The 14,008-nt window shown below is 51.9% G+C and overlaps 1 protein-coding gene across 1 annotated transcript; it reads right to left on the bottom strand.

The window, feature by feature from the left end:
* Positions 1–2,471: 2,471 nt before the first annotated feature.
* STAMBP (STAM binding protein) lies at positions 2,472–13,521 on the bottom strand. The gene is made up of 9 exons (XM_009581270.1): positions 13,268–13,521; positions 8,573–8,648; positions 7,844–7,939; positions 6,759–7,134; positions 5,901–6,025; positions 4,825–4,962; positions 3,574–3,686; positions 3,065–3,164; positions 2,472–2,622 (listed from the first exon to the last, which is right to left on the bottom strand). The coding sequence occupies exons 1-9, from the start codon at positions 13,480–13,482 to the stop codon at positions 2,566–2,568; spliced, it is 1,296 nt and encodes a 431-aa protein (XP_009579565.1). The 5' UTR covers positions 13,483–13,521; the 3' UTR covers positions 2,472–2,565.
* Positions 13,522–14,008: the final 487 nt, after the last annotated feature.

Below are 14,008 nucleotides of genomic sequence, written 5' to 3'. Positions count from 1 at the left end.
AGGGTGGCCGACGGCCCTGGGATGCTCGAAGGAACGCCAAGCATCCCACGGCACAGGCGAGGCTGTCCCAGGCTGGGATGAACGTGGGACAAGGAGGGGGGCAATCCCTGGTTTGCCGTGGGATTTCAAAACTCCCGGCGCGCAGGCCGACCCTCAGCACCTCCCTATAAGGGTAACGTTTACGCTTTAAATGTCTCGGGCTGCTGCTGAGGGTGGACAAACCAGCAATGAGAGCTCGGGCAAGGATTTGGGTCTGTTCCCATCCCCGAGGCAGAGATAAGCATCATGCCCTGCCTGCAGGAACCCCCCCCAAAACACGCAATCCGCATTGTTGCAGAAAATAAACCATTCCTGCAAAGTGTGGTTTCTGTCAGGGTTTAGCTCCTACCAAATTCAACCCCCGTTTTGAGCGATTTTAAGGTAAAACGGTCACATCTGGTGCAGCTGGATAGAGGGGGTGGGTTAGTGGGACACTGGCAGTAGTGCCAGGATACCCGACACACAAACTGATGACTCAGTGACTTTTAAGTGAAAAAATGTGATTAAAAAGCCGCCAGCTCAGAGACCAGGGCCAGGCACGAGGCAGCAGCTGGCCGCTGACGTGAGAAACGCAGCCCTTGCATACGGCCGTGCTGTGAGGTATTTGAAAAATTCTCCACGAGGGTTTATCGGTCACTGGGACGACCTAAGAACGAAGCAGTGATTTGCCACCAGCTCCTCTCTGCTCGATGCTGGGGTCAGCTCAGACCTGAGACCTTCAGGGATGGGGAGCTGAGATAAATTCGTTGTGATATTCATTACCAACTTGAAGGAATCGCTGCTTTGCAAGACGGGCTTTCACACTTCGTGTCCCCGCGATGCTCTGGGGGAGCCATCAGGGTGAAGGGCAGACTGCTCCACTCTGCGTAGAGCTGTGGGATGAGGCTGCAAAACCCACCCCTGAGCATGGTTTAAATAAATCAGGTCTGAAAGTTAGTTCCCACAGATGCCCTGAAGTCCCCTTGCTTCCCTCCCACTGCCGGGGGTAGCCTGTTTCCAAAACCGACTGCAAAAATGATGGCGGCAGCAGTTTGTCACGCAGGAGTCAAGGCTGTTGCAAATAAACACAACCCCTAAATAAATGGATTCCCTCCCCGCTCTCAGCCACGCTGGACCCTTCCAACCCACTGAGTTAGCTCAAAGAAAACAAGTGGCAAAAGAAACCCAGCCAAGATAATACAATCCATCTGTGTTAAACTGTACACCAAAGAATTGTGTATGTAGAAGTACAAGGACATGACATATAGAACACGTATGTATGCATGCCAGGTGGGAAGGCAACCCCAGCCTTCTTCCCCTCCCCGCACGGCCATGTGTGCTGATCATCACAGCATCCTGCCAGAGGATGTGGAGATGATGTGGATCACGCTCAGCCCTTTGAGGCCAGATGCCTTCCACCTTTCAATACTGCTTCTTCCCTTTCAACGCCGGCAGACGCGAGGACGCAGGCTCAGCACGGATAGCGCAGGGAAGGAAAATCGCTGCTCGGCGTCCGACGAGAGTTAATTCGGAGGTCCCCGGCTGGTGTACCGCATAACGGCGACATCACAGAGTGCTTGTTTTTGGCAAGGACAGACTTCATACTGCTTTGAGAAGCGCAGAGGCAATCGGGGGCGGTGATCTTTGAGGATCGAAGCGGCACAAGCTGCTGGAGTCCCGTCTCAGAGAGGCGATGGCCTTGCAGAGTTTTCACATGACAGCACTGCAGCCAAGAGACCAAGAGCCTCCTCCACCGTAACACCAACAATAAGCCGAACCCAAGTCCTTGCTGGTCAGCCTAAGGGCTGGAGCGAATCCCCCATCCAGGAAAAGGAATAAAGTATCTAGACACCCCTCACCACTGCTGGAATGAAGCAGCTTGTGCAAAGCAGTGCCGCATCCAGGCACCTTCTCCCTGAAATGCTGAAATAGGAGTTCCCCAAGGAGGCTGGGCCCCTTCTTACCTCACCGGGCAAAGACCCGAGTACCAGCAAGCAGGACTCGCTCCGGCTCAGCAGCAATATGCTCTTGCTCGGGGTGAGAGGGGTTAGGAAGATTTAATCTTAAATTATAGCAAAGACTTATCTACTCCAGCCAGCTGCACTGAGACCACAGCAACCCAGAGAGAGAGGCAAACCAAAGCACGGGTTAATTTGGGCACATCTCACTTTGGAAAGCACTTGAAGAGGTTTCCACACCTCATGGTTGCAGCAAATCACAGGGAACCCCGCCAAGAAGCTATTCAAGCCATAGATTAGAGTATTAAACAATTGTTTCAGTGTTAGCTTCTGTCTGTAAATTTCCAGTTAGCTTTTTTAGCTTTTCCCCACACCTTGAACCTCAGCACCGCTTCGCCAGCCTGACGCCAGGCACTGAGGTTTCACGTGCTCCCGCTGAGGTCAGGGTACCGATTTCACCGCGATTATTGGGGGACAAAGGGGAAGGATCACTACACGGCAGAAATCATCTGCTACAGGAGGAAAAAAAGAAGTCCCTAGGCCTAGAAGGAAGGTAGATGGTTTTCTGTAAACGGTTAAGGCAAGAGGCCTATCGGAGATCCATCAGGACCACATCTCTTTCGACTACCGACACATGATTGCAGGTCTGGAAGAAAGAAGAGAAAGAGGGGACAGGGGGTTATGCAGATGTTCCCACAGCTCAGGTGAGTCTCCTCTACACCCTGACACAACCTGCACCCAGCGTCCTTCACAGAACAGCCCTCTCTGACCAGGAACTTGTGCCCTGCCCGGTGCCACACAGACCGTTGCAGGACACAAATACAAGTCTCTCTTGCTCTCAAATACAAGCCTTTGCCGCTGTCTTGACCTGTTTCTACAGAGAAGTGCTCTGCATCGCACCTCCAACACATGCTAACAAGTTAGAAAGCTTTTGCATCTCAACTCCAGGAAGAGACAAGCCCCTGCCAGGCTGACCCTCCTGTCCTGGGTCACAGCCTAGCACTTCGACACAGATATAAATTCAAGTGAAGTGTCCAGTATGCCGACTCACGGTCCTACAGCTCCTGCTGCCTTGTGGGGTGACTTACAGTGAAGAGAGGGGGGTCTTTGGAGTGCGGGTGGAATCCTTTCTGCCGGCAGGAAGAGATCTCCTCCAGGCCATGCTCTGTCAGCTTGAAAAACCCCGTCCTAGAGCAAATAAACACACGCTCTGTGAGGCTCAAGCCTCTGCAAATAGAAGCACCTCCTTCTGTGTCTGAAGGAGCACGCTTGAGTCTGCTCATCTCAAGTGAGAGCAGACGCATGCCGTGGGACGCTCCTCTGCCCGGGACACTCCTCTCCCCAGCTCTGCGGCTGCAGACCGGTCTCCTTTCACGGGTGAGCAACGATGGCCCAGATACGACCCCCCCCGAACCAGCTCAGAAGAGCTGTCGAATCACGCATGATCTTCCAACTCTTGGTAAAACTTTCATTGTGTGACTTGACATTTTATTCCCACATCAGGAGGCCAATAGAGGAAGGGTTGCGGTAAACAGCCCTTCGATACCTTCTGAAGAGGCAGAGGGAAAGGCCTTCCTCACCCCACATCCATACTTACTCCTGGTATTTTGGAGAACACACAATAGCAATGGACTCTGGCAACATCATCTGATAGGAGCAGTGCGTGTGCAGGTCGACGCTGGAGAGGAAGGCTGTCTGCGTGGGGTGAGTCTGAAACACAGGGCAGTATAAAAGAGAGAAAGTTACAGCAGTGCTGGAGGATTAGTCCAAAAGGACTGCGTCTGCCAAAAGAATATTGTAACAGAGAAGAGACATAGCTCCTCAGATGGCACAGAGTACATGCTTCCACACTGAAAAAGGTTTTGGATTGCCCTCTTTTCCATTTGGAATAAGTACAGGAGCTCTACATTTCTGGCCACATCCCACGGAAAGCCACGCTTTAAGGCACAACGCAGTCCTTGCTTTCATGCATGCCTCCCTGCAGGGCACTCCACATGTTTCTGAAGTGCAGCTACCCCTGGGGCACAGCATCACCAGGCACGTAACATACTGCCAAGGCGCTTCCAGATATCTCAATCCACCATGACTACCAAGGGTTGTACGATCACAGACAACCACCACCCCACCCAACTCCGGATGACAGCTAGATTTCACAGCCTAACTCTTGCTGAAAGGTCTTTCCCCTTTTGCTTGTTAGGTTTTTGTTACTGAGACCAGCAGAAAAGTCAAAAGGATTCTTGAGGGTCCCTGGATGTTGCAGGGCCGTCACTGAACAGTCAACACCAAAAGCAGACACCCCGCACTTATCAGGCACACGCAGCAGGCATTTATTTGTCAAAGCCTGCGAGGCAGCTGCTGCTTTCGAGAGATTACTCAGCAGCACCAAACATTTTGCTTGGCACCGATCCGACTGCCAAAGGCTCCGCGGGGACAGGCAGCAGGGCAGCGCTGAAGCCAGCGGAGGAATCTGGAACTGGCACATCCCGCAGCAGAGCAGCACACAGCTGTCCGCGAACTACTACGGGGACGCATCACGAGAGAGTCCTTGCGCTGACAGGAGGAGCTCAGGATGCCCCGACAACACCTCTGGAGCTGGCTGAAACATGAGCTTCATGCCCAATATCCCACTCTCAAAGGGCCTGATGCTTTAAAAAGGGATCCAAACTTAAAACAGGCCTGGATTTCTCCAGCAGCGTGAGCAGTGACTGAGACTGCACCAGAGGATGCTGCCTGCTCCATGTCATCTCCTCCAGTAAATTCTCCTCCGCCAGCCCTGCTCCACGCACTCCTTTCCCTCCTGGCTGAATGCAAGGCCAGTTGGGAAGTGAAACAGGAACAAGAGACTCACATGGATCCAGCCTAATGTAACAAGGCCGTGCTGATCCTGGATCACGAAGAGCTCCTCCTCATTCTCCGTGTTGCAATAATCGGGGCCTCCGTACTGCTTGGGAACGATGACGTGGGTTATCGTGAACTCGTTCCTCATCTGCAAGGCAGCACAGGGAGGCTGTTACCCACCGGACACCCCCCAAGCAGGAAACACTGCTGCCGCCCACTGGTGCAAAGGTAATTTCCTAAGCTTTGGGAACATGGTACTTCTGCATTCATCACTCAGGGGCCCAGCCAGGGGAACAGCAGGTCTGGAAAAAAGCCCATAGATGCCTCTACCGTCTGTTTACAGGTCACAGAAATGGTAACTGCAAGTTACTGACAAAGGAGTCGCAAGATTTTCTGAGTCTGAGCACGACCCACGGCTTTCTATGTCATTTTCCCTGCCGTGCAGAGCATCCACAAGAGCTCAGAGAAGTCCTGGACACCCACCGAAGCGAATCTCTCCACTCACTGGGCAGTGATGCCTCATAATTAAATAATCACCAAGTGTCTGGAAGCAGCTGGACTGCAGAAAGTTGCTACATCAAACAACTTCATTTCAAAGCAAACTTCTGCAAGCAAAGCAGTGTGCCGGCGCGCCCTGCCAATAGAAACCTGCACAAGCAAACTCTTTGGGGGAGAACTGTCTCCAGTCGGTGTTTGCACAGCCTTGTCTTGGTGAGGGTCCTAGTTCACAGCTGGGACACCTCAGTCCTGCTGGTACCAGAAGGACAAGTCACCAGAGCTGCCTGTCACCAGCAACGTGGGAGTGCTTGAAGCAGGTAGCCAGCAGGGAGTCTTCAACAGGAGAGAAGAAGCTCAATACTCATAGGGACTTGGTGGCTTGGTGGGAGAAAATCCTAACGTAAAAGGGAGGAAAAGGAGAGGCAGATTGTCCCTAACGCTCACATGAAACCTTAGTTGTCAGTGAAACTGCACTACAGCCTTCCGTGGCAAAAATCAGGGTCCTCTAGCCATTCTCAAAGCTATTGCACACCTTGACAAAAGGCCCCTGCGCCACTTCCAGGGTCTTAATTAGGATTACCGCCTTACCAGCTTACCGCAGAGGATCCCACATGTCTCCACGCCCCGGATCGTGTTGGCATCAGCCAGCTGGAGGAATTTCTGGCAGAGCTCCCTAGGGACGATGACCTGGCGAAGGACATCCATACTTGCATCTGTGGGGAGAATGGGAGCACAATGAGCAATGACAGTCGGGGACGTTGGAGAAATGTTCCCTCGGGTCAGTATCTGAAGGGACTAGACTGAGAAAATTCAGCCTGGAAACATTAACTGCTCTAATGTCTACCCTTACAACAGTACTCATAGATAAATGAAGTCACTGTGACACTTCATAAAGGACACTCACTACCTCTTTCAAAACAGGGACACGTAGAGAGAAAGAGACCTTCAGCAGTGTGTCAAAACCCAAGTATTTTGTTAAAGAAAATGAAACCACAAACACTTACAAAATGTCATTTAAAGAAAGATGTGCCACTGGTCAAGAACCAGTCATTTAGAAGTGTCCGAATCAGTATTTTGGAGCCATATTTGGCAGAAGAGGAGAATTCAGTCAGGAGGAGAATTCGATCAGCCTAGCCAGGAACTAAACCCCAATCTCTAACAAGTATTTGGATCTAGGAAAACCAAATAGGCTGCAGACTCTAGATCAGCAAGGAGACTGGGCTGGAGAAGCGTAGGGAGACTAATTCCCAAGAGGAGACAGTTCTCCCCAGCCCTGCAAACCTTTACTGGACAACGGGGAGAACATCCAGTGACTTGGAAGGCCAAACCCCCAGAAGGGATGGAGCCATGATCAGATACTTCCAAGAGCCTCCCAGACAAATCAGCTCCTCGGCCGTGTTTGGCTTAGCCCCAGCAAGGGAGAAGGGTGCACTGAGAAATACTAACTGTTTTCCGTGCTCCCCAAAGCACTAGGTTTCAAAGATCTGTCCACAACAGGAGGTTTGGATGAGACAGTCCCCGCTGATGGACTTGCAGGGTGAACTGGAGAGACGGGAACCTTCGGGATTAAATCAGTCGGGGGTTTTTCCACATCAGGGATGAGGGGTCCGTCCAGAGACTCGGGACTTGGCTCTGGCTTTCCAAATTCCTGCACTATCCTTAGACGTTCCTTCTCCAGCTCCTGTCGTCGAATCATCTCCTCGAAGGCATGAAACTGCTCTTGTTCTGCCTGCTGCTGCTTCATCAGGGCTACCCGATTTCTCTCCTCTTCCAGCTGCTGCTGCAAAGCCAAATTGCGTGCAAATTCCTCTTCCTCCTCCTTCTGCAAGGAGAAATATGCCAAGGGACATCAGCAGATAGGGGAACACTAGCCCGAGGCAGAATACGAAGCCTATGCACTGCAGACCCTCAGCAATCCCAGACTACTTCTAAAGGGTCTGCAAAAGGTAACCAGCAACCAGCACTCCCTGCAAGGCAGTTTCAGTTTGCAAAACAGAGATCCGCACTTCCATCAGGAGAGCCAGCTAGACCAGGGCAGTAAAACTGCTGCCTTACCCTCCCTCTTCCACAGAAATATAATTCCAGGTTGATTTCCCTCTATCCTATCTCTAAAATCGCACTTGTCCGCAGCAAAACTGACTGCAGAGTTTTCTGCTTTGCCCACAGGACCCCAGATCCTTGCCCATGCTGTTACCAGCCGCCTGCTGAGTTTCTGGATCATAAAACCTAGACCTCATGTTGGGACAAAGAGAAAAAACAACCAAACAACAGTCCCAGCTCAGACTGTCTCCAGGATACACAATGAAAAGAGATGCAGGGACGCCTAGGACAGATTCACCTACATAATGGCAGCAGAGACATGATGGGGACAGCCCTGTGCTGCAGGTGACGAGGCTGGAGCCTGCAAGCTGGGGCTACCCAGACTTCACATTTCAGAGCACCCAGGGAGCCCTGGAGACCTGCCCTCTTCCAAAGCCTTTGTGGCTGAGGGTCTTCTGGGGAGCACAGGCCTCCAGTCTCCTCTCACTCACCTTCTGCTCCTTGTACTTAGCATAGTCCTTGGCGTACCTCTTTAATAGCTCCTCCTTGAGCTCTTCAGCTCTGGGGAAGGCTACTTCTTTCAGTTTCTGAAGGGAGGAAACAGAGTCGTAAGAGTGTGATAGCCCCAAGGCAAGAAAAACAAGACCTGAACAGATGCAAGAATCAATGGACATGTAGCACCCAGAGATTCTAAACCATCCACTTGTTCACGAGGCAGAAAGGGCCGAGCGGCTCCACCACCATGTGTGAACAGGCTGCAGACAGGCACGTTGTAGCCGGGTGGCACGGACAGCACCGCCAACAACACTGAGCAAGAGCTAGGCAGCGCTGTCCTTTGCTCTTCTGGTCAATGTTGAGCAGAGGAGCGGTAGCTTCTTGTGGCTGTGAGCAATCTCCAAGGATCCCCTTGAGGACCGCCACATTGAGCATCCAGCCACCATGGAAAAGCCACGTGGTCTTTAAAAAGCAAGGGGTTTAACAGAAAAGAAAGGACACCCCAGTGCTCAACAGAAAGTAAATTGGACAACAACAGCCTGCCCAGCGCAAGTACAATGGGGTAAGAAGAACCCAAACCATAACTCCCAAGGGGTCAGGACTGCCTGGTCAAGCCAAGGCTTCCGAGTGTTTGGGTGGATCACTCATCCCAGAGCCACGAAAACCCAAGGTCGATGACCCAAAACATTTCCGACAGCAGCCCTTAAAGACGTGGCAATACTCACTTTCACTGTCTCCCTCTTTTCGGGTATGACAGCAGTTTTGTAATCACGGTGCTGTGGCAGCTTCTCAATGAAGAGCCTGTAAACACAAGAGAGAAACTGCATTTCTGAATCACAGCAGAAAGGGACAAACACAAGACAGTAAGCGGCATTTGGGGGTCCGGATCATTCCCCTCCAGCACTGTCCCCTTGCCACCTCCCTGAGCCCTGTGCTCCCCACAATCAGGACAGTCGTCTGCCTTTCTGCAGGAAACCCTCCATCATGTAACGGCCTTCTGAGCTCTTCATGGCACACAGGAGATCTCGTTCAGTCCCAGGGTAGCACCTCGCATAGGAGATTTTTCTTCCACCTGGACTTTGGAGATGATCCTCAGGGATAAATACATTTGTTTTGAACAGAAACGTTAATAAGCTGCTCTAAAACACCAAGGACGCTGGCAGCGCTTCAGGAAGGTCCTTGCACACCTGCCTACACCTCTGCGAGCATCCAAGGGGATTACGCACAAGCTCAAGGACTCGGCTGACTCAATACAGGTGAACAAACAGTTTGTGCAAGAGATGGGGAAATTAACTCAGACCTCGAAAAGAGAAAACTTGCAGGTAAGCTAAATGCAAGTTCACAACATCCCCACCTGCTGCCTCAGGAGCCTTTTGGCTCCGTGGTCCGACCACCCCAGAAGGTCACGGCAGTATTTCTGCGCAGACTTCTAGAAGGGAAATCAAGACTGAGTCAACGTCACCCCGCTCCCTGCACCACTACGAACAGGTTAATCTTTGGCTTCCCTACAAATGGGATAACTGTTTCCCCCCTTCCAGGGAGCTCTGCAGGACACAGTGGTGAAGATGCAGAGAAAGAGTACCTCAAGCACTAGAACAAGGAAAAAAGCCCGCAAACATGGGGCAATTCACTCTGGCTCAGCTCTATGAGGCTCCCCAGGCTTCAGGCATCCCTGAGTTATCTCTGCGAACAAGTCCCCAGCAGCGCACTAGCTGACCGCGCTCAGGGTGAGCTCATGGTGAGCTTAGTTGGGTCCTTGTCTCCTGCAAGTGGAGCTGTGCTTGCTCTGAGTGTCCACAAAGCCTGTGGGCGTAATGCAAAAAACCCTGCACTCTTTCGTGGCTCTTTGCTACACCGCTTCAGCATTCGAAGGAGGATGCTCTCCAGCTCCTTTAGAGAGCAGCCTCGTGCCCAGGCACAAGGAATAAGGATAGTGAGGACTAGACTGTGCCCCAGGGAGCAGCACAAACACACCAAGCAGAGCCAAGCGGGAAAAACTCAGGGGGGACAGAGTGAGAACACTCTTCACGCTGAGAAGCCTCTGTGTGTCTGCAGTAAATAAACCCAGCTGCTTCAAAACCTCAGTCCTCTGGGAAAAGGAAGGACTTTTTGCAAGCCTGAACGCTCCTGGTTGCCACAGAGAGCATGAGGATGCTCTCGCCAGACTGCAGGATCAGCATAACCACATCACAGCCCGGAGCCACGGAGAAGCCGTCGCTCCATCCGAAATGCCCAGCAAGGTCCCTGCTCCCGGCTCGTGGTTGCAAAGTAGGTCACTGTGTCGAGGAGACAAAACAAGGCTGTGATCATTGCCAACAGCTAGCAGATTAAAATGGAAGGGATTAATTAAGAAGGATTAAGAGCAGATGCTGGCCTGGGGAGGATGGAAAAACCAGCAGAGACAGCTGGGTTTCCACAAGTCAGGAAGGGAATAAAAAGTGGGCAGCAGGATGAGAGGAGGACTCAGGCAGCCAGAGGAAAACTCTGGGGCAAGACCAGGCAGCGGCAGGCTGGGGATGGAGGCAGAGGAAGGGAGGAACGGTTCATGTTTCCTATCGACAGCCCAGCTGAGGTTTGGCAAGACTGAAACCCACAGATCCCATCACCAGGAGTTTTGGGCTTGTTCAAACCTCCGCCTGCTCCCGAGTCCACTATGAGCAGCAGCTGTTTGGCACCGAGCAGCCACATCACAGGCTATTTTTAAGTACTGCTACAGCACGCACGCCAAGCCGGCGTCTCTCGAGTCCCTTGCAACACCCCACGCAAACCCCCGGAGCCAATCCCAGCAGCTCATAGCCACGCAGGCAAACCAGGAGCCCAAACACCACAGAAATTTCATGTCTTTTCTGGTTTTTTTTTTTTTTCCTTTCTTATTTGGCTCTAGCAAAAATCAAACCTAGTGTGCCTGATGGTGATTCAAGGAAAACATCCACCCAGATCAATGCAGAAGGAGCTATTCAAAAAGACAAGCAAGGAGATGTAAGACGCACATGTTAAAAGTCCAGCCTGGTTATTCTTGTCACCCTCCTGCCCTCCGTGAGGGCAACGAGCTTCATTTCCACGTGAGAAAGAGGTGCTGTGCAGCCAAACGACCTGCACGAGATCGAGCAGGTGGCCGGAGGCCAAGCAGGGAACTGGCTGCCTCAATGGGAATCTCAGTGAGGATCTGTCTTGAGATTACCCCATGTCTAGACAAGATTGTCTCAAAACCGATGGCTCTCCAAATCAGGCGCCACAACACAGATCTCATCGTGTAATTCAGGCCTTGAGATCAGCCTTGGGGAGTGCTGTATAGGGAAATAAAGAGAAATCCAGCTTCCTAAAGCCACACAGACTACACCTCGCTCCCAAAGACGATGCGCTCACTCCCACCAAACACACCCAGCTAAGAGAGTCTCACGTACTTCTCAGGGCTGGAGTCCTCTCCTTCCCGAAGGCACAGCCTGATGCAGAAAGCACCTGCACTAGGCCACACACTCTGCCAGGGAGCTGGGCTCTGAGAAAGGACAGCCACAGCACTGACTGCAGATGTGGGCTGAAGCACCGGGGGAAGAATTCGGGTCCCGTTTCTAGAAAGGGGAGAGCAGAGCAAGTCCCGGGAGAGGCTCCAATTACCAGCGCCCCGCTCTTGCCTTCTGGATCACGCCCTTAGGGAAGGACATCTAGAAAACACTTCAAGCCTACCGGCTTAAGCTACAGCTTCACATCTTCATTTAAAGAAATGAGATGGTGACATTAAGTTCGTATCTTTGGACAATCCAGGGCAGAAGCTCATATTCATTAGCACTGGAGAAATCACACCACTGAGGGAAAGTTTCTTCACCTTCCTGGCAGCCCAGCAGCCAGGCTAACGTAAATGCCACGAGCGTTTGAAAGCTGCTGGAGAGAAAACACGCCAGCACCCATCATTGCTATAATGAAACAGCGAAGGTGCTTTTACTTCGTTTGTTTAGTTAAAGAGTTTCTCCTTCGGCCACAGCTACATAACCAGCCTGGAAACCTTCCCGAGGGTTTTACACTTCCCAGCTCCCTGTGCAGCCTCCCAGGGCACTCGCTACGATGCCCATAAAAGCTCAGGAAGTGCAAGGCGGGAAGAAAAGCTAATCAGAGAAAAATGCATTGGATTTACGGGGCAGGAACCCTGTATACGGGGGCAGGGAGAGAAAATGCCCACGGAGATGCCAACCACATTCTGGATAAGCAGGTAGCGTGGGCACAGCAGAGACCGTATCACAGTGGCACTGGGCGAAAGCGGGAGGGACAGGCTTTTGGCCAAAAAACCTACAGGAACAGGACACTCCGTGACACTGGGATATGTTCTGAGGATCACTGTTTTCAGCCCTTTAAACACTGACAGGCACAGCTACGGAGAGGCACATGTTTACTCTGCTTGTACTCCAGGCTGCTCAGACACGATCCAGACCTGACACTAGGTCACTGCGTTAGCACGGTGTACGCTCCGGCTCGGCACGGGGGTTTCAGACCCAAGATGGCTGGTTTCTGGCCAGCTGCAGAGATGACGGCAAGAATAAGCGGCTCTGCACTTGTCTGCACGGAATGTAGACCCTACAGCTGGAGACCCGGCAGCTGAAACACCAAACAGGGTGTTGGCTGGGTTTATATACGATCCGGGGCTTTCTAGAAGGGTGCTTAGTACCCAAGAAACTCACCAGTTGATTTGGATCAGGTTCTTTGGACCCAGAACTCTTCCCCATGTCCCTCCTGAGAAGGACTTGGGTGTATGCATGCATGTTTGGCGGCGGGGGGCGGATTATATTCTTTTTGAGATGTAAAACTAAACCTACAACTGGTCCCTGCACCTGAAGGAGGAACTTGCTGCCTCCTATAAAAGGCTGTAGTAACTTAAGCGTAAAGCAGGCTTCTTCTCCGAAGCCGGTTTATTAGAGAAGCCACCAACCAGCCTAGATCCTTTCCAGGTAGATACTCGATACCGAGATCCTTGACCACGGATCCTTGCCAGTCCGTATGACATCACGGCCAACCTAGCAACAATCAAGGCCAATCTAGCCACTCTGCAGTGATAAGCCACCAGGAAGCTTCAACATACAGGGAGCCAAAACCTCCCTCCTGCTGACAGGAGTCTCCACTAGCAGAGGGACAGAGGAATACATGATCAGCGTGGTTTCAAAGGGAACTTTTACAAACCTCCTGCAAAGAGGTGAGCAGCGTTTGTGGGCTTGCGCCTCACGCCTTTACAACATCTCCTGGTCAGTCTCACCAGCTGTATCCTCACCTCTGCGGTAATTGAAATTCAAAAGGAGCAGGGCTCTGGACAGAACCCAGTTCTTCCAGCTCAGCAAGGCCTCCCAGTGTTTAGACACGCTCAAAATACGCAACACCAAACCCACAACCCCTTGTACCGACACGGGTTACTTGCGAACGAAGCAACGCTCTCTTACGTGATATATTTGTTGTACAAAATAAAGGCATGCTCGATATTGCCTTCCTCCGAGTAAATGGTCGCCATGCGGAGGATTTCCACTCCGGAGCGGTAGTAGCGTCGCGGCGGGACATCCTCGTTCACTTCCACGGCGCTTCCCACCTGGATCAGTCTTCGGACTCGCTCCTCCGGCGGGAGGCTGACGTCGACGTGGTCGGGCATAACAACACACATCAAAGCTGCCGCGAGGCTGATGAGCTCTGTGGTGGGAGGAAAGCCAAGTGCATCAAAACCAGCATAAACCAGGTAACTCATCCAGTTTCCTCAGGACTGCCTTTCCTCGAGAAAAATCACACCCCCTCAGCAGAAAAGCGTTTAATACAAGAGCCAAGATAGGTCCTGAGGGAGGAATCTGGGAGAAGCCCAGCTCTTTTTGGGCACAGTGCTTGGATATTTACCCTTACGACCTGGAAGGCAGCCACAAATTCAAGATCAGTCCTTGGTAATCGACTACAAGCTTGGGTTTGACCCATCCAAATCCTACCCAAAGTAGCGCTTCCTTCCCAATTGTCTCTCCACACAACAAAACTAGTGCCGGTCACTAGTTTGGGGCGAGATGGCCAAAGCGTTTCATTCAGACTCGAGCAGAGGCAGCTTTACACGGGGTTTCAACGCTGGAGCGTTCACCGTTTTGCTTACATAGCAGTGAGAAGAGGACGAAGCTGAAGGCCATCCTTCCAGCCACTGCTGCTCAGCAAAT

This window comes from Fulmarus glacialis, unplaced genomic scaffold (genome assembly GCF_000690835.1).
Source record: "Fulmarus glacialis isolate BGI_N327 unplaced genomic scaffold, ASM69083v1 scaffold34847, whole genome shotgun sequence".
Classification (NCBI taxonomy): domain Eukaryota; kingdom Metazoa; phylum Chordata; class Aves; order Procellariiformes; family Procellariidae; genus Fulmarus; species Fulmarus glacialis.
The sequence above is the reverse complement of the archived record's forward strand: the minus strand, read 5'-3'. Positions and strand labels throughout refer to the sequence as shown.